A 21,084-nucleotide genomic window follows, 5' to 3' on the forward strand; every position below is an offset into this window, starting at 1 on the left:
CACGAGCAGTGACTTGGAGCTCTGGGCCCAATTTGATAGAGCTGCTAAGCACCAAAATTTGCTTAGCATGAAATTTCCGCCTGGATAAAAACAGGATTACCAACCCAACTTTCAATTATTATTATGCAACAAATGGAAATTTGGTTGGTAATCCTGTTTTTAGCAAGGAAGAAATTCCATGCTAAGCAATTATTTTTTGCTGACTAGAGTGCAGATTTTTTTAGCAAGCGCCATGAGCGCCTGCATTGGCGGATACCCGCGCTAAGACTTTGATTATTACTATTATTCGGCATAGAGATACTTGAATGTGAATTACAAACAAACGCTGTCGTTATTATGAGCAAAGATCGTGATAAAAAAGTTCTTATTCAACAGTGCAAAAAGGGGCCACGAAGCTATGATTTTGTAGATATTTTCTTCTTCAGAAACGAAAACATATGGCGTGCATTTACCCCCTCCCTCCCAGCATGTCCTTTGTACACTTGTGAAATCATTGATAATTTTGAACACCCCTTAAAGACAGTGGACACTATTGGTAATTGTCAAAGACTAGTCTTCACAGTTTGTGTATCTCAACATATGCATAAAATAACAAACCTGTGAAAATTTGAGCTCAATCGGTCGTCGTAGTTCCAAGATAATAATGAAAGAAAAAACACCCTTATCACACGAAGTTGTGTGCTTTCCAATGCTTGATTTTTTCGAGACCTCAACTTCTAAACTTGAGGTCTCAAAATCAAATTCGTGGAAAATTACTTCTTTCTCAACAACTACGTCACTTCAGAGGGAGCTGTTTCTCACAATGTTGTATACTATCAACCTCTCCCCATTACTTGTAATGAAGAAAGGTTTTATGATGAAAATTATTTTGAGTAACTACCAATAGTGTCCACTGCCTTTAATACATGTAATACTTTCAGACGCCTCCCATTTCACTGACAGAAATTGAGAGAAATACAGAGTGATTATCATCATCAAAGATATTTGCATCGTTTTTACTTTTGGTCCCCCCCCCCAAAAAAAATAAACCCAATAGGCTGTTGTGCAGCATTTGACTTTATGGAGGCTGCTACTCTAACACTCATTTTTGGGAATGCGACAAACACTCTATTCTCATGATTGAGGTAGTGTAGGTTAACATTGAGGCCACTCAGCCATATGCCTCAGCTCATGGCGCTGCCACGCCTCGGCCACTTCAAAGAATCTCTGACAATACCTACACTCGTACAACTTCTTACCCTGATTGCTCATGAACAAATGCTGCTGCAGAGAAGTCCCGCCGCTCTTACCCGGACTCCACTCCTGTCCTGTTGATCTCGTCTTTCTGGTCTTCTTCGGGACAAAGGCGGCGGATAAGCGGCGTCCACCGAAGTGAATCTTCCGATGAGTGGCGACAGCAGCAGCGGTCGATGTAGAAAAGACGCAGTACTCACACTGGAACGACTGATTGTAGTTGTGGAGCTTCCAGTGGCGGTTGGCGTCCTTCTCACAGGGGCTTTGGTACGGGCACTGAGTACAAAAGAAGGGGTCTTTGTGGCTGATGATGTTCGGCAGCTTAGTGTGATGCTGGTTGTTGTGCACCTCAAGGCTGCTCAGATCTGGGAAACTCATCTGGCAGGGGCGACATGAGTGGAGAACTTCTTTCTGGGCGGCGTGCTTTGCCTGATGGCGCTGGAGGTGGATCGACTCGGCCGTCTTAAACTGACATCCTTCCTCAGTGCAGGACAGAAGGTTCTCTTCCTCGTGTATCTTCATGTGGTCTTCAAGCTGTTCGCTACCGGTCACAATGCCGCACTGTGGACACTGGGATGGAAGGCTGGTCTTGGTCTTTGGATGACCCTTTGACACGTGTTGGTTGAGATCGGAGCGACGTCTGAACACCATAGCGCAAATTGAACACTGATGGACTTCTTGGACTTGCTCACTGAACACTGCATGTCCTACAGTCCCAGATTGTGGTTGTATTACAGAAAAAGACCTCTCCACATCCAGACTGGGACCCAACGAATTGGGACGACCGGATGAAGCAGCAATGGTTATCCGGAAATGCTTCTTGAGTTGGTGACGACGTAGAGTTTTCTTGTTTCGAAATTCGCATCCACACTCCTTGCAGAGCATGCTAGCGTTGCCTTTAACGTTATCTACCTTGTGCCAGTCACCGCTCTTCATGAATTTCCGATAACGACATCTGAAGTCTGGGTTCTTGTGCTTCTCTGCATGCCTCCTGAGGTGGTGGTTGTATGCAGTTGAGTAGCTGCAGGTCTTGCATTTGAATGGTTTCTGCTGCTTGTGTACGGTCTGGACGTGGCGAATCATCTGGTGCCTCTGTGGGGTGCGGTACGCGCAGGAGTCACACTGAAGCGTCATGCGTCGATGTAGTTTCATATGACGCTCCAAGCGTTGTTTACTCGTGGTGGTATACTGACACATTTTGCAAGAGAACTTATCAGTAGTGCTGCCTTTGTGAACCGTCAGGATATGTAGGTCCCATTCTTTCTGAGTCGAAGCACGGAAGTCTTTGCACTGAGAGCATGCAAAATACTCGTCAGGAGACTCGGCGGGCTTCCAGGAACTTCCCTCTGAGTTTTGTGAAGTGTCACACCCTGAAGGAGGTTGAGAAACGGTTTCCGATGTCTGAACTTCAGATCTGGGATTCTTAATGGTTTGGTAACCGGAGTTCGTTTGCACTTCAAGTTTTCCCGTCTTTTTGGGTGAAACACTGTCAGACTGACTTTTATCACCGGCCTGCGATCCATTCCTCACTTTTTTCATAGGGCTGTTTGGAAGACCAGCACTTGGTGCTGTTAAGTTGGAGTGTAACACATCTCGAAGATATGAGTGCCACTTTTTCTTTTCTAGGCTGCTCTCTTCATGTTTTTTCTCATGACGATGGAGAGAGGATGGGCTGTCTGTGGCAAATGAACACTTGGTGCATTTGTAAGTGTTCGCAGCAGTGTGTTCCTTGATAATGTGGTCCCACAACCTTTCTGTGGTCGTGAAGAATTCGGGGCACTTAGCACATGAGAATGGCAAGTTCACCTCAGGTTGTTTTCTCGATTTCCGCCGTTTCGGGTTGGCCTCTTCATTCTGCAGTTTATGCTTGCTGTTCACCACATTCTCCACGGCTGGAGTGTCAACCTGCTGTACAGTGGGGCTGGTGTTGTCTCCATGCTGCGTGCTGCTGTTGCCATTCTGCAGATTGGGAGTTGTGTTTTGCAGAGCAATAGGGTTGCTGACTACACGTTGCACAGTAGGAGGGTTGCTGACTTTCACAAACTGCATGTTAGAAGTGTTGGTTGCACTGTTGTTTTTCCCATGCTGCAGGATGAGAATTATGCTGCCGCTTTTCGCTAGGATAGGTTTGCTGGTGCTCAACAGCTGCGACGAAGGATTGGTGTTCACTTTCTGCGGAGTAGGGTTGGTGCTCAACTGCTGTGGAGCAGGATTGGTGCTCAACTGTTGTGGAGCAGGATTGGTGCTCAACTGCTGTGGAGCAGGATTGGTGTTTGACTGCTGTGGAGTAGAATTGTTGCTCAAATGCTGGGGAGCAAGATTAGTTTTCAACTGTTGCGACGAAGGATTGGTGTTCACTTTCTGTGGAGAAGGATTAGTGTTCACTTTCTGCGGAGTAAGATTGGTGTTCAACTGCTGCGGAGAAGGATTAGTGTCCACTTTCTGCGGAGTAAGTTTGGTGTTCAACTGCTGCAGAGAAGGATTGGTGTTCAATTTCATGGGACCAGGAATGGTTTTCAACTGCTGCGTAGAAGGATTGACGCTACTTCCCTGTTGCGAGTCTTGATTGATGATATTCTCACTTGGGTTAGTGCTGTTCTCATGCTGAACTATAGAGGAGTCCTCGTCTTCATGCTCTTGAGTATGACTGCTGAAAGCTCTCACACTTGTGAAGAATTTGCCACAGGTTCTGCATGTGTAAACACTAGCATCTTTGGGTTTTATCTTGACAAACTTCGGCTTATCACCCAATTCCATAACTCCGTCTCGTGTGGGGCGCTTAGAAATACGCTTCTCACCCAATTCCATTACTTCGTCTCGTGTGAAGCTTTTAGAAATCCGCTTCCCACCCAATTCCATTACTCCGTCTCGTGTGGGGCGCTTAGAAATCCGCTTCCTGTGTATTTTGAGATGGGCAGCCATAGCAAATCTTGATATAGCTGTGTACTTGCAAAATTGGCAGGCAATCCTTGCGCTGTCCTTATACACCATGTGGCTTGCTTTGTGCCTCATCAGCCGGCTCCGCTGGGTGAATTTCTGTCTGCATATATCGCAGGGAAATGACTTTTTCTTTCTGTATTTTTTTGGACCCTCCGTTTCAATGTCAAAGTCAGCGTCATTGTCAATCTCAACTTCAGTTTCAGTTTCAGTGTTTTTAGCCTTGTTGTGAAGATGACACTGAAAGCCAGAGGAGCGTTTGCATATCGGACAGTTCCTGAAGCGACCAGAAGGTCGCTCCTCTATAATTTGAACTTCAGGCGATGCGGGTAACTCTTTCTTCTCCTTTTCCTTGACCTTCTCTTTTTCCTTCACGTTTTCTTTCTCCTTCACTTTCTCTTTCTCCTTCACCTTCTCTTTCTCCTTCACCTTCTCTTTCTCCTTCACCTTCTCTTTCTCCATCACCTTATCTTTCTCCTTCACCTTCTCCTCAGTTTGTGGCAAATGTTTTTGAAGGAAGTGCCTGAGGATTGCCTTGTGACAGAAGGAGCTCTTACGGCATTCCGAACAATCATAGACCACTTTGTGCGTGTCTTCCTCAATCTCCATGATGATGGCCTTCCGTAGAGAACCCAGTATCTTCTGCAACCTGGCTTGGTGACACTTCAAAGCAGCTCGCTGTAAGCTCCGGTTAGGCTGGAACCATTTAGATCTTTGATGTATGGCTGCTTTCTTCTGGTGCCTGAGACCGGACAGGAATACTCTGAAAATTTTCGTCAGTATTACACTGCTCTGATTGCAAGCCAATATTAGAGGCACACTTCCGGGCGCAGGAGTAGAATTAGTTGGCTTCCGGCTCACAGAAATTGGAACAGGTTTGGGCTTGACTTTTGATTCCTGTGCCTTCTTTGCGTCACCCTTTTGTTTAATCTTTGGGTCGTCCTTTTGTTTAATCTTTGGGTCGTCCTTTTGTTTAATCTTTGGGTCGTCCTTGGGTTTAATCTTTGGATCCTCCTTGGGTTTAAGAAGCTCACCGGGACATGGAAAATGAACAGACAGTTGTCTTGGAGTAAAAAACGAAGACCCACATACTGTGCATTTGTAATTCCTATGGGTATTCATATGGTTCGCAAGGTGACACTGCTTTGCATACTTTCTCGGACAGTAAGGACATGCCAAGCCCCTGTATTCAGAACTCTCATAATGTTCAAAGGACAATGTGATCTGCACTTTTTTCTTTGGTTTTTCCGGAGCCGTCTTGTTCCCACCAATCACCTTTCTAAAGTATGAATGATCCATTTCTTGTAGAGCAATCTTCTGCCTCAGATACTCGCACTCTTTTTCATCGCCATGTTTTTTTACGTGAGACAGCAATCGTGCAGCTGTTACAAACTTGACCTTGCAATATTTGCAGAAGTAGGGCTTCTCACGTTTTTGGACTGGCAACTTGGCTGTATGAACAGCCAGATGACCTTTAAGCTGAGTGAAACGTGAGAAGGTCTTGCTGCACTGATCACAGGCATATTTGCCCGCATTTCTGAATGAACTACTTGTGACCATGGCAACTTTAGATGCTGCTGCTGCCTGTAGCCCAATATCCTTGGCAGACGCTAGACGTCCTGCAGACATGGTTGTCCCTGGTGACTTGCTTTTCTGCTGGGACTCTTCTTGATGTTTGGGGCTGTTCTGCGTGATCCCATCTGAGGATTTGTCAACTGATGACTTGACCCGTTGATTGGTGTCTTTAGAAACTACCGTATGACATTCCTTTTCCTTAGAAGATCCAGGCTCTATGGTTTGGTGAATGGCGTCTTGTGCAACTACTGCTTGAGATTCCTTTTCCTTAGAAGATTTAAGCTCTGCTACTGGGCGGTTGGTGTCTTCAGCAACTACCACACGTGATTGGGTTTCCTTAGATGATTCAAGCTCTGTTGTTTGGGGATTGACTTCTTCAGCGTCTACTGCATGAGATTGGTCTTCCTTGGAAAGTTCAAGGCTAGTTTGGCAGTTCTCGAAACCTGTACTGTTTTTAATACTAGCATGAGCGCCCTTGTGATTGTAGTAGCTTTGATAATCAAAGAAATTAACTTTGCAGATGTGACATGTAAGTTGAAGAGGAACAGGTTCCTTGACTTTTGGTGTCCTCCTTTTTAGTCCTTGGCGTTTTCTCCGAGCATGAGTTCGCTTGTGTGATGTGAGCTGGTTGTACTTTGCATATGTTTTTCTGCACATTTTGCAAGTGTACATCTTTGGAGGTTCTTCTCCTGTTCTAACGCATACAGTTGCCAAAGCCCGGTGCATTGTCTCATCTTGTAGGTAGTCTGGCACAGAAGTGGGATTGGTCATGGTACTTTCTATTGAAGACTGGCTGTCTTTTGCAATGATGTTGCTCGCCTCTGAAGACACAGCGCTGGGGTTAGCATTCACTCCTTCTTCTGCAAGCTTGGAGTTGGTGTTGTTTGTACGTCCATCAACACACTGATTGTCGCTGTTGCTACCAAGAGGAATGTCTGTCTCTGTTTCAAGCTCCGAATCGGCCACTACTTTCTCTGCAACAACATTAGGATTTTCCAGAGGAATCTCTGCTCTAGTTCCTGTGATCTTAAGACCATGGGGAACGATTTCATCACTGGTCTGAAGTTCCATTGTATGAGGCTCTGTCATGTCAGATGAAGAGATTTTTTCGTCACTGTTGTCAGTTAATCCTTGCTCCAACGTACAGGCCCCTTCGCTCAAATTATTCTCTGTTGACGGACAATCCACTTCATCACTGTGAGGTTCTTCTGAAGGCTTGACATCAGACTCGTCATTTGCAACTTTTCCTGTCGAATCAAAGTCCTTTTTGTTTTCAACTGAAAGCTGAAGGTTGGTCTTATCAGGAGTAACTTTCCCAGAAGAAAGATCCTCTACATCAGAAGTTTTGTTTGGTGGTTGCTTCATCTCTTTATCGTTTGACAGACAAGAGTTCGCAGCTTCAACTGGATTCTCACTCAAGTGCACATCCCTTGAAATACTGGAGCTTGGAACCTCATCATGACTTGGATTAATTGGAATGTTTTCTAAGGAAGTCTGTGGCTCTTGCTCATCATTTGAAGTTTTCCTTGAAGACTCCAACTCTACCCTATAACTTGTATCTTTCTCTAAATCCCCAGACTTGTTCAGGTGACTTCCATTTGCGTCACAGGTGTTTGGCGCAGTGTCAGGAACAATAGGGAGGGCTTCTTGTGCGGTCTTCGTCACTGCAGACTGAAGATCCATCTTGTTACAAGTAGTTTCCTCCGATGACTTTTGAAGAGATTTACTCATTGCCAAGTCAGGAACAATAGGGAGGGCTTCTTGTGCGGTCTTCATCACTGCAGACTGAAGGTCCATCATGTTACAAGTAGGTACCTCTGAAGACTTTGGAAAAGATTTATCCATTACCAAGTCGGGGACAAAAGGGAGGTACTCTCGTTCCGTTTCCACCACTGCTGCCGCATTGCAATCTAATTTACCATGATTATCGTAAATTTTACTTCCAACACCATCCTTCTCAGAGCCACTGTCCTCGCATATTTGGGGACCACTTGACGATTGTTTTTTATCGTCACAAACTTCACTGGTCTCGGCAGCAGACATTTGTTTTTCAGAATCATCAGTTATTTCAGTGACTGCTCCAGCAGGTTTGTTTTTCATTGTTTTGTGCGATATCTTATGACTTCTCAGGGAGCCCTTTCCAGCAAAAACCTTGCTGCAGACGTCACATTTGTATTGAGGAATGATCAAAATGTTTGCAGACTGAAGATCCATCTTGTTAGTAGTAGTTTTTTCTGATGACTTTTGAAGAGACTTTTCCGTCACCCCGTCGGGAACAAAGGGGAGGGTTTCTCGTGCAGTGTCCGCCACTGCAGCCACACTGCAATCTAATTTATCAGATTCATCATCAATTTCACTTACAACAGAGTCCTTCTCAGAGCACTTGTCCTCGCCTCTTTTGGGAGCACAAGATGGTTCTTGTCTTTGATCATCACAAATTTCAATAGTCTCAGCAGCAGACATTTCTTTTCCAGGTTCATCATTTTTCATTTTCTTGTTGTGTGATATCTTATGACTTCTAAGGGAGTCCTCTCCAGAAAAAGCCTTGCTGAAAGCCTTGCCGCATACGTCACATTTGTATCGAGGAATGATGGAAATGTTTGACGACTGAAGATCCATCTTGTTAGTAGTAGTTTCTTCTGACAATTTTTGAAGAGATTTTTCCGCCACCAAGTCAGGGACAATGGGGAGGAATTCTTGTTCCGTTTCAGCCACTGCAGCCGCATTGCAATCTAGTTTACCATGCTTATCGTCAATTTCACTGCCAACAACGTCCTTCTCAGAGCCACTGTCCTCGCATCTTTGGGGAGCACTTGACAATTCTTGTCTTTTATCATCAGAAACTTCAGGGGTCTCAGCAGCAGACATTTCTTTTCCAGATTCATCAGTTATTTCAGTGACTGCTTCAGGAGATTTGTCTTTCGTTTTCTTGTTGTGTGATATCTTATGACTTCTCAGGGAGCCCTTTCCAGCAAAAGCCTTGCTGCAGACGTCACATTTGTATTCAGGAATGGTGGAAATGTTTGCCGACTGAAGATCCATCTTGTTAGCAGTAGTTTCTTCTGACAATTTTTGAAGAGATTTTTCTGCCATGTCAGGGACAATGGGGAGGGTTGCTCGTTCAATTCCATCCACTGCAGTCGCATTGCAATCTAATTTACCATGCTTATCATCAATTTCACTGCCAGCAACGTCCTTCTCAGAGCCACTGTCCTCACCTCTTTTGGGAGCACAAGACGATTTTTGTCTTTGATCATCACAAACTTCACTGGTCTCAGCAGCAGACATTGCTTTTCCAGATTTATTAGTTATTTTTGCGACTGCTTTCGTAGATTTGATTTTCTTGTTGTGTGATATCATATGACTTCTGATGGAGGCCTTTCCAGCAAAAGTCTTGGTGCAGTAGGCACATTTATACCGGGGGATGCTTCCAGACTCGCCACTAGTAGTGGGCATGGACAACCTTCGAAGAGAGTTGTTTCGCATGTTCCTGTGTGATATCATATGACTTCTAAGGGAGGCCTCTCCTTCAAAAGGCATGCCGCATACGTTACATTTGTAGTGGAGAACGATGGAAATATCTGTAGTCGCAGGTTCCTTACTTTGAAACATCTTTTTCTGAGCTCTTGTATTATAGCCTTTTACTTTCGACCGTCTGCATGCAGCTAGCAGGCGTTGAAGCCGACTCGCTGTAGTACTTTTTCTAGCAGTCGCATTATCAAATGCATTACTAGTAGACGCTTCCGGTTCTCCTTGAGAACTGCCTGCACTCTCGGCCCGCGACTTCATTTTAACCGTTATTGATTTGGCACCCGAATGTGCAAGCCACCTGCTAAGTTGAGCATGTCGGTTAACCTGGTGAGATTTGAACTGCCAGAAACATGCAAAACTTTGTTGACATACTTTGCATGAGTAAGGTGGCTTGGGTATTTCTGTCACAGCCGTTTCGGCGCCTTTTCGGATCTGGTATTTGTTTGCTTTTGTCCGAAAGCCTTTGTGGCGCTGTAGCTGCCACAGCAAGTTGAATTTCTTGTCACATCCATCACAGTCATGGGGTGGTGGAACTTCTGGGTCGTCTTGAGCCTGAACATCTTCTTTGTTTGTTACTGCTCTCCTATTGTGGCGGCGAACTACACCTTTATCCTTGGTTTCTCCACCAGCTGGTGTATAAAGTTTCTCTAGGCTCTTTACCGGCTGTATCGCATTTTGGGGGGCCACAAAAACAGGTAATTTCGCTTGGCAGGGTCCTTTTGTTTCATGAAAGTTCAAGCTCTTCTTGTGGTAGTAAGACCTTTTGCACACAGTACAGATGTGATTTTTCTTTCTGTTGATATCCATTTTTTTCGATGGCAAGACTGTGTTTTTCAATGCTGCTTCGGGGCCATGCGTCAGCCTATGATCCCATAGCTTTACCTCTGAGAGAAACGTCCTATTGCAGACGTCACATGCGTACGAGATGAGAGTGACTGTTTCAGAGAATGATTTGGTCTCAGTCTGGAAAGGAGAAGCTGCAGATAGCTGTTTTTGTTTGAGTGGTTTGCAATGGGTCTCCATGTGGTTCTGCAAAAAGGATAACTTTGTGAATGTGTCACTGCAGATGCCACACTTGTACTCGATGTCCTTCGGCTCCTCAATAGCGGGTACTATGTAAGTTGTAGTGCTGACAGGGTTCTGTTTCCTGGCGTGGCATCCCATGTGACCCTGCAATTGAACGAGTCTGGGAAAGGTTTTAAGACAGATACCGCACCCGTATTTGGCTTCTTCTGTCTCATTTCCGGGAAGGTAGCTAATTGAAGACTCAACATACTGAATTTCAGAATTTTTTTTAGCGTTATCTGCTTCAGTGTTGAGCTCATTAGCGTCAGCAGAAGAATCTGTAGGCCCCGAGACTGTCTTGGGGAAATTCTGAATTGAGTACCCTAGAACATTCCTGTCTGGTGTCAGGTTGGCCTCGAAGCCCCAAATAAATTTAGAGGAAGATGGTGTTTTTTCGTTTGTCCTCGTTGTGGTACTTAAACTAGCGACTACCTCTCCTGAATTACTAATGATGTTCACTTTCTTCTCTCGGATAAATAAGTCCTTGTTGACACGCATCCATTTGTGATGAGCGTAGAAATCAAGAAAATTTTCAAACTGTCTCGGACAAACCTTGCATGTGAATTTTGAATGGCAAGGATCCTTGACATCTTTGCTCAACACAGTTCGTGTAAAGTATTGGTGGTGAGAGAGGAGCCCTCTCGAGGTGGTGAAATTCAACGGGCAGAGTCGACAGGCAAAGCTACGTCTTGGTATCCCGATGTTATTAAACCGAATAACACCGTTGTCCAAATCGGAGAGTCCCTCGGGAAGATTTGGGATCCCAGGGATGCTCACACATTCTGGATGGCTCATGCAGCCAAGGTGCTGACTATTGAGGTTGAGGAGTTTATTGAGGTCACTCTGAATCTGGTGTGCCTCATGGAGGTGCTCTAACATCGCATAAGGTTCGGAGTCCTCATGGACGCACTTGCAACATTTGATGGAATACAAGTCTTTATGGTCTTCCTGCAGGGTCACGTCAACATAGTTGGTATGCTGGAGTAAAAGGGCTACCGGACAGCAAATTATTGTCTCCTTACTCTGGTCTAAATTCAACTTGATAAATCTGGGAGGGGTCCGAGTTGTCCCAACCTCACCGATCTCACTGAGCGAACTACTGGCACAAGGAATTTCGTCAACTTGCTGACGTTTATCCTTGCGAACAGAAATCTTGGTGACTTGTGCTGGATCATCCTCAACCTCAGGATCGGTGGTTTCTCTGGAATTCAGATCTGATGACTGTCCCGGGGTATCTGTTGAAAGTGTCTCTTTCTGGGCAAGCAGCTCTTCCCCACCAGGGTTATTTGGCACAGACGGAGAAGCCTCGACTGCTGTTGTCGGACTCTGCTTACCGTCGGCACCTTTTTTCACAAGTCCCAGATAGGTGAATAGATTAGGGTCTGAACTCTTTGTACCTTCCTCTTTGCTTTCCAGTACTTCACCTGGTGATGTTGGACTGGTATTCTCACTTGACGATGTCGTAGTGTCTGCACTTTGTTCTTTATCTTGAACTGTCGTAGCTGTAGTTGCATTCACCGTTGACTCAACATCAGACTGCAAATGTTCCTTCTGCTCCGTTATTTTACTCGCCCCATCAACTGCACCCTGTAAAATAAATAAAATTAAAAAAATCATATTATATAATAAGGTTTGAGGTAACACCATGTAATGATCATTTCTAAATGAGTTGGAGTGGTTTTGAAAAGAACCGTACGTTTTAACTCGACGTTTCTATCAATATGCTCTGATCGTCTTGTGGAGAAATGATTATTCTTATATAGTGCACACATCTACCAATAAACACAAACGAAGAGAAACATTTCTAAAACAGTTTAAACTTCTTTGACTTGTGAAATCTATTTATAGCTCAAACGATTAATAATAATGTGGTGACTCATGAATATGCCTCATGAACAATATCAATAAAACATTCAACGCCGTTTATTTTGTCAAAAGACTTGAAGATTTACAAAATGTTTAGAACAAATTTGTTGACAGATGACACATTTTTTTTTTAAACGAAATACATCAAAAACTTTTCCAATTACAGTGTTCAACTACATAACACGAGATATGCTTCTTAATACACAGCTTCTTTGATAACTGTATTTTTGAAACAGTTTTAAATAACTTTTAAAGGGTCTATGTACTTTTTGTAGGACAAAAACACATTGTCCACAGATTTACATGAAACTTACACAGTTTGAAGATAATGATAATAGAAAGCTTCTTTGTAAATATTGCTTGCTGAGGTGCTGTGGTTTTTGAAAAATGAGTAAAACAATGTCATGAAAATAATTTTTGTCTCGGTGATCATGAGACGAAAAAATGTTTAGCATGTAAAAGCGTATTTTCATGACATTATTTTACTCATTTCTCAAAAACTAGCACCTCAGCAACTAATATTTTAAGGTACACTTTCTACTATCATCATCTTCAAGCTGTGTAAATTTAATAACAATCTGTGGACATTGTGTTTTGTGTTAAAAAAAGTACCCAAATCCTTTAAACAAAATCAAAGAAAGACAAAAAAAGGCATCAGATGCACGAAGACATAAAAACAATGCTCCCGAGTTCATCACAAAATGACTCATGGGTGACTCATGAATAAGCCATTTGCAGTAGATTTGAAAGTCTGGTACAATGACTTGCTAAGTCACAATGTACCGCTTACATTTGAATTCCTCAGACTATAGAGACAGTTGCTATGTCAAATGGTTCGCGGGCAATACTTTACATCTAGCAACCTCCAGATGAGCAGACCCTTGTACCATTGTGCCATACACATCCATTCAGAATTGTGTATGGGTGTTCACCGTCTATATTGTACTACGCAAAAGCTTGCCCCTAATCATGTGACCTAGCAGCTGTCTCGATAGTCTGAGGGATTTTAAATTTAAGTGGTAACTTGTGATCAAGCACCAAGTATGTCCTTACCAGTATTAAAATCTTACAGGCAAATGGCTTGTTGAAGAAAGTAGAGAAAAAATCTATCAAATGGGAATGACATCCAAGACAGCTTTCAAATAAATAAAGAACATAGTTGACTCCCGTTAATACGAGGTCCGCCGGACTGGCCCATTTTCCTCGTATTATCCGAATCTTGTCTTAAACGCAGCGCGCTAAATATAGATACATTAGCATCATTGTGCATCCACACAACACGTGTACTGCACGTGTGTACACAGATGCATGGCAGAGCTGCAATTGACTACTGACCTGTGTGCATAGAGAGTAGTGTGTGCGATGTACTGCACAAACACGCACAACATTGGGCTTATAAAACTGTTTTAACTAAGTTAGTTTAGTTTTACATTCAACTTTAAAATCAATTTACATTTTACAAGATTGAAAAAATGTGTGAGATTTTAACTTGCGTTCATGTTTTGGGAAGTTTCCATTGCAAAACTTTGGTCGCCGGCAGTTTATTGCCAAGCAATAAATAGAGTCTTGGTTTTCATTGGTAACCACCTGTTTAATGCTGGATGGTTCATTGCTGCTGCGAGATACCAGGGAAACTCTTGCTGCTGCAATGCATATTGCACACGCTGTGAAAATTTTCAGTCAATAAAATAAAAGCTGGATTTTCATTGGTAACCACTAGTGTAATGATAGAAGGTTCATTGCTAACGCGAGATACCAGGGAAGATTGTGCTGTTCTGTGATATATTCCTTATGCATGTGCAATACACTTGTCGCAGCAAACAAAAATAAAATCTTGTTTTTCATTGGTAAACACCTTTGTCATGTTAGATGGTTCATTGCCAATGTGGGATACCAGGTAAAATCTTGCTTTTGCATTCAATAATATTGATCACACAACTAGTTTTGCTTGTAAGTTGCGGGTGTTTTTTTTCTTCTGAAAATTTATAATGCGCTTATAAACTCAGTGGATCAGTATCTTTTCTTATGATTTCTCCAATGTTTGAACCATGCAAACCTCCTAATCCCACCATTGTCCGGAATTTGGAATTAACAACCTTGCTTGCTGACTCGTGACTCCCGATTTCGGATTAGTGTTGCTAGCGGTAGCGTCCACTTAACACTTCTATTGTACGTCTTAAAAGCCACAAATATCGACTTTACCGGTTGTACAGGTACTTCCTTTGTTGGTTTTTGAATTGTTCTTGTTATAGAAGGGTTTTAAACAATGTTTTGCTCGTAATGGGTCTCCCAAATTACCTCGTTATAACCGTGTTCTCGCTACTACCGTGCTCGTATAATCAGTATTTTAATGCATTGAAACACGCACGGGGCCTTGTATCAACCGGAACCTCGTAACATGTGAGCTCGTAATAACGGGAGTCGACTGTACATTTTACTCGGAAAACAAAACTTATTCCCACCTTTGTTACTGTTACTCCATCTGCTGAGCCTTCTAATGAACTTCCAGGGTTTAGTCCTTCTTTTTCCTTGGGTAAAATTATCTCTGATGTCTTCTCGGATCCACAACCAGGTGAGCTTTCATCTTGCTTGTCATCTTGAACTTTAACCTGTGCACTTTGAACTTTGTCCATCTTGCTCTGTCAAGACATATTGTTGTAATATGAAATTATATGCAGTTTAAAAATTAACATTTTTCAAATCTAAAATTGTGGCAGGTCATACCAGTTTGTCTAGATGTCCTGTTTACCATGTCGTTCCACACTGGTCAAATTACAAGAAAGTAGGGGCCTGGTGTTTTTTATAATTAAGTGGCAATGTGGTTGGTGGCTGCGTGGCCAAACAGTGCGCAATTTGTTTACCTTCACATGTTAAAGGCAGTGGACACTATTGGTAATTACTCAAAATAATTATCAGCATAAAACCTCAGTTGCTAAAGAGTAAATGGAGGTTGATGGTATAAAACATCGTGAGGAACAGCTCCCTCTGAAGTGACGTAGTTTTCAAGAAAGAAGTAATCTTCCACGAATTTGATTTCGAGACCTCGAGTTTAGAATTTGAGGTCTCGAAATCAAGCATCTGAAAGCACACAAATTGTTATTTTGTTGAGATACACCAAGTGAAAAGACTGGTCTTTGACAATTACCAACAGTGTCCATTGTCTTTAATGAGATGGTCATACATGTAGGAACACAAGGTTTCCAGAAATGTTTGAGTATAACGCAAGACTCAGTATGCGATTTCTGTGTGTCAATTTTAATTTTAAAATAAGTCCCTGTGAAAAGTTGAAGAGTGTCTATGGAATGCAGATGATGTATGTAGATTTTAGTATGCACTGAGGGAAGAGTATACGTACTCCCTGCACTGGCATAGCCACAGGGTGCCCCCAGACCCCATCCTGCCCCCATGCTTACCAAGAAGAAGACCAGATACAAAAAAAAAGATCAAAAACAAAAAAATATGCCCCCCCCCCCCAAAAAAAAGGAAAGTGTTAGCATAGGGTGGTATGGGCGTCTTAAATATGGACACCCCGTTTATCTTACACCTACATGTACATGTACATGTAAAAATGTACCGTACAGAGGCCTAAGTAAGAATTTGATCTCCCAGTTTTTAAAGTTCCAACAAATTTTAACAGCCTTTAACACTCCTGGCTAAAACCCAGTATCCCCCCACCTCGCACACAAATTCTGGCTCCAATGATGATTAACATACTTAGTTTGAGCAGCCACCATTTGTCAACCACTAGTCGATGCTCCTTGGTTACCCATGCATTCAATGCATCGTGGGTACCATGAAAAATCGCCCAATCGTAAACTTTAGTCCCTTGCTTGAACTTGACCATAGTTAATATGGGTTGGGCCATGAGAACCCAAAGAAGGGCACCCGATAATGGCTAGGTGACTATTAAGGCCCGGTCACACCGGCCAGATAACGAGAACAAAACTGAGAATGATTGAAATGCAAGCCCCCGATTGGTTGGACTGCTCAACGCAGAATATGCCCACGTTTAATCAACCAATCGAGTGCATGCATTTTTATCATTATCGATCCCTGTGTGACCGGGCTATTACACTAATAATGGGTATTTACCAATGAATGATGTTAACACGGTCTCTATAACTACAGCCAGGTCACAGATAACAATGAGGAATCACATCCGATACAGGTCGAAATAGATCGAAACAATCCTGCAGGGAAGAAAGAAAAATGTGTTTTTTGTAATTTTTTTGACAAGTTTTATGTAGGGGAGGGACAGTGAGGGAGAATGATGTAAATAAACTCACCAACAACTTTAAATGGTCCTTTTGAGTGGTAATCCTTGAGTTAATTCGAGCGGCGACCATTAGTCAACTACTAATCTATGTTCCATAATTACCCTTGCATTCAATGCATCATGGGTACCAAGCGAAATCGCCCAATGGTCTCTTGCTTGAACTTGACCATAGTTCAAATGGGTTGAGCCATGAGAACCCAGAGCAGGGCACCCGATAAAGGCTAGGTGACTTTTACAATTAGTAATGGGTGTTTACCAATGGATGATGTTAACACGGTCTCTACCTCAACAGACACGTCACAGATTACAATGAGGAATCACATCAGATACAGGTCGAAATAGATCAAAACAATCCTGCAGGGAAGAAAAAAAAATGTGGATTTTTTTGGTCAACTTTTGTCAGTTACATGTATAGGGACAGTGGGGGAGTCTAATGTATAGGAGTATTTAACATATAAAACTAACCCACTATAATGGTCTTTGTGAGTGGTATAAGGCATCAAGCATGCTATTCGACCCTTGAATTAAATAGGAATTTTTGTACCGGTATTTTATTATATACAATGGTAGACCTACATTAAAGCGGCTAGCACTTGTGAATTTTCAAGGCTACATGTTTACTGAGATATTTAGGAAGAATATCATGGTATATCACACTACATGGTACAGCTAGCTATAAAGCCAGAACAAAACCGATCCTGATGCCTCAAGGAAAAGTTCAAGGCTTGATTCACAGAGGCAACACATGTGATTGCCTCCATTCCCCCTGGACATTGCCTTGGTGACCTTGAAATGCTCCAGTAGGAATGTACAATGTCCCCATAGGGTGCCCTCGTTACCACCCTTGCCCTTTCAAAGAAGAAGCATACAGGCCTGTCTTTTTATATATTTTGTGGTTCAAATATAGTCAACACAATCATGTCTAAAAGGATTTCTTTAATTAAATGATTTATATATTTAGAATCCTGCATTTAAGAAACCACAATCTCTTGATATCTTGGTCCTCCCCCCCCCCCCTCAAATCTTGTTCTTGTAACACCTCTAAGAAGCACAGTACTGAAAAGGCATTCGTTTGAGTGTTTTTTGTTTGTTTCGAACACCACTCAAATAAAATGTAGTGTATAGGCAGCCTAGAACTGGCTACCACTGTAGAGTTGTTATAGCGCCCTCTATTGATCATTCATTGTCAGTTAACATGTTGATCCAAGATGGCTACTTAAGAATAAATCATAAAATGAAAAGCTAGGAAACCTCTCAAATGCTTCCGCTAACGAAAGCCTAAAAACAGTCATCTACAAAGCAAACCATTTAGAATTTCAACCTGGTGACCCCCCTCCCCCCCTCCAAAAAACAACATCCAAATCATAGTTAAATCATAGGGGACTTGGTGAAACGGTGGCAAGCGAGTCCAAAACCATTTTTAGACCAACAATGCAAAACATGTTGTTGTAGTAAAATGTGTTAAATAATTGTGGCAAACTGTTCACCAAAAGAAACCACCAGTTCCAAACGATGTGCCAACTCCTAAACATGGCAAATAATTCAAACCTACATAGCTCATATCCATAAGACTGCAGGGATTGTAGCTCCAAATTTTTACTGCTACCAGAAATTATTTCACAAACACCAGAATCATACAAGTACTTTGTGTTTCTGGAAAAGAAATATACCTCGATACTCTTGAAAGAGAATTGAAAGATTTTCCTTTTAAAGATATAGCACAAAGAGGTATTTTAACAAAACACTCAAGCCCTTGCCTAAAGTTGATAAAAACTAAAGATTTTCCAGCTTGTTGAGGTTTTGATTACCATGTCATTTCACTGTAGTACAAATTATATTCTATTCATAAATACCTCAGGCAGTTTCGCTATTCCTATTGGTGGATAGCGCGTCATGTGGGTGTGTATAAACCGTAGTTTATGACCAGTAAAAAGTGTTGAAACATGGGCGTGACACGCTAGCTTGCACCTGTTCTTATAAGACAGTTTCTTCATTCCTATTGGTCATGGCTGAAACAGTTGTGCCACATCACGCGATACGCGCACAGCATTATCTAATAAGGAGTTGTTTACCCGAGGGTGCAAGGGCTTTACAATTTCATAGCTGGAGGGGTGTTGTGTTGAAAGAAACCATTGAACATTTACAATTTTTGCATTTATTTTACTTTTTGACCAAAAAGTGTTGATATTTTTGACCGAAAAGGTATTTATGAATGGGAATCAAAGTGTGTTGAATCGGTTTTCAACTAGTGGTTTAAACCCGCCAAGGCCTGGTTCTTGATAGTTTACCTCGACTTTGTCTCGGTAAAATTATCAAGTCCAGGCCTTGGCGCGGGTTTAAACCACTAGTTGAAAACCTCTTCACCACACATTGATTCCCTTAGTAGAGGGAAACTGATTTTAATTTTAAAATTCTTGGAAACTCATACAAACGTTAACTAAAGAACAATCTATAATATAAAGGTTCACTAGTCCAGAAAGCACTCAAGGAAATGGTTTCAAGGGAACCTCCCCCCCCCCCTCGACATAGTGGACAATTTTAGAAAACCATACTGAACAAATCTGAATGATTAGGATTATAGAAATTTTATTTTACAATCCACGATATTTGTCAAGTCACCGTTTGTGGACCCCGTAAAAAAAAATTAAATGTGGGAAGAAGCCAAGTTTAAAATCAAGATTTCTTCAAAACTTAAATAGCGCCCTCTATTGAAAAGTACATTTACAAAAACATTAGTTAAGATAGCTTTGCATGTGTTCATGCAATACTCATATTTTTGTAGGATCTGTTTTGTTTTATTTTAGACACAAAAAATGCCAGAACTGGTATTAAATCTTTCAATAAAAATTTAAAAAGTGAAATTGATTTGTTTTTTATTTATTATTATAATCTTTTTCTTTTATTTCTCGGATTAGTTTTCAAGATAGATGGCGCTATATAAATGCTTATTATTATTATTATTATTATTATTATTATTATTATTATTATTATTATTATTATTATTATTATTATTATTATTATTATTATTATTATTATTATTATTATTATTATTATTATTATTATTATTATTATTATTATTATTATTATTATTATTATTATTATTATTATTATTATTATTATTATTATTATTATTATTATTATTATTATATATATGGGGGGGGGTGGCAATCATAGGCAACGTACAACATAATGATATTTTGGCTGGTGGCCCATTTTCGCTTAGAATGCTTTTGTTCCTGTACTCATAGCATTTTTTTTATGAACAGCTTTCGTTCCTGATGTGCTTCATAGCTATTTTATATGAACAGCTTTTAATGACATGAACTTGAACATCAATAAGTGTTTCACATTCTAAAATTGTATGTTTGCACTACCACTCAACAATGGCAAGGTTTGCAACTTATGATCAACTTCCTTGTGCTGGTATAACTTTTGCCCCCCCCCCCAAAAAAAAAACCAACCCAGTGTACATTGCAAATTTAACGAGATAAAATATATTTGTACAAAAACTAATATATAGAACAATGCCTTGCAATATTTTATTATGAGATAGCAGCGGCCATTGCACGTCATTTGGCAAGCGAATCTTGCATATTAAATTTTTTAATTTTTAAAAATCAGGAAAAACAGACCCCCCCCTGCAATATGTGGAGATGTTTTTACTATCAATCCACATGCACAAAGTTGTTTTTAGGCAAATCATGCAGAGCCCCGATCATGTGCATTAAATTAAAAACAAAGCAGCAAAAAATGATTCCATAGAACATACTCCTAAACTAACATACTCCAATGACATAAACACATACTTTATGCAAACATTATTTGCATGTACGCGTCATGTGGTGTGCATAAAATATACACATGTACATCAACATGTCCTTCTGGAATGCAAATGGCGTCATGCTATGGTTGAAACGTCAGCAGTCTTAGCACACACGCGTTGCAAAGGAACGAAACACACACTTTTTAAACACAGCTTATTCACAATTTACGTAAAAAGTGACCATTACTTCACGGTGCTATAGTCGACTTCATCAATATGACCTTAAGAAACAAAGAGTGCGTACGTAGAATCCTGTGTTAAGATGCCACAAGAACTGCACTTTGCAATTGCAAACGTTACCAAACAAAGACCCTGCGACGCCATTCATGGCGTGAAATCTCACCTATCGCGTTCCAACCATAACGAGTTCTACCCGACAAGAAAATTCACAATAAATCTCTCAAAAAATTCCTATTGTTGCAGATAAATACATCTTTTTGATAATTATAGTACTATGTACCTACCTATTGCAAAGTGTACGTCCACTAAACGGTATAAATGTGTTTTTTGAGGGTTTCAAAATGGTCTTGCTCCGTGGGGCTACTCGGTCAGAAAAGGTATACACGTAGGCGGCCATAACGAGCTCAAGCATGTGTGTGACGTACATGTACATGCAGTACAGTACGTATAAACGCACGTTGCCAGGCTAGTTTGCTGTATTGTTCCTATCTGATACCACACTGCACGAGAACGACAGGGTACATTGTATAGGCCTACGTAAGCATTCATTTATGTACATGTACAACCATGGTACAACCTTTGAGCACACAAAAGGCTC

General features: G+C 41.5%; 1 protein-coding gene across 1 annotated transcript; it reads right to left on the minus strand.

Annotated features, from left to right (window-relative positions):
* Positions 1 to 835: 835 nt before the first annotated feature.
* Positions 836 to 20,863, minus strand: LOC117294721. Its single transcript, XM_033777234.1, has 5 exons — positions 20,771 to 20,863; positions 16,768 to 16,837; positions 16,300 to 16,397; positions 14,670 to 14,846; positions 836 to 11,928 (listed from the first exon to the last, which is right to left on the minus strand). Exons 4-5 carry the CDS (start codon positions 14,838 to 14,840, stop codon positions 1,135 to 1,137), a joined length of 10,965 nt encoding a protein of 3,654 aa, XP_033633125.1. The 5' UTR covers positions 14,841 to 14,846; positions 16,300 to 16,397; positions 16,768 to 16,837; positions 20,771 to 20,863; the 3' UTR covers positions 836 to 1,134.
* Between the last annotated feature and the right edge of the window lie 221 nt (positions 20,864 to 21,084).

The sequence above is a fragment of the Asterias rubens genome, chromosome 9 (assembly GCF_902459465.1).
Source record: "Asterias rubens chromosome 9, eAstRub1.3, whole genome shotgun sequence".
Lineage (NCBI taxonomy): Eukaryota > Metazoa > Echinodermata > Asteroidea > Forcipulatida > Asteriidae > Asterias > Asterias rubens.

Excerpts from the sequence above, each read along its gene's own strand:
- LOC117294721 (XM_033777234.1), bottom strand. The coding sequence starts at position 14,840 with ATGGACAAAGTTCAAAGTGCACAGGTTAAAGTTCAAGATGACAAGCAA. Across the intron at positions 11,929-14,669 it reads ATGGAGTAACAGTAACAAAG|GGTGCAGTTGATGGGGCGAG; the intron begins GTGGGAATAAGT and ends TTTATTTTACAG.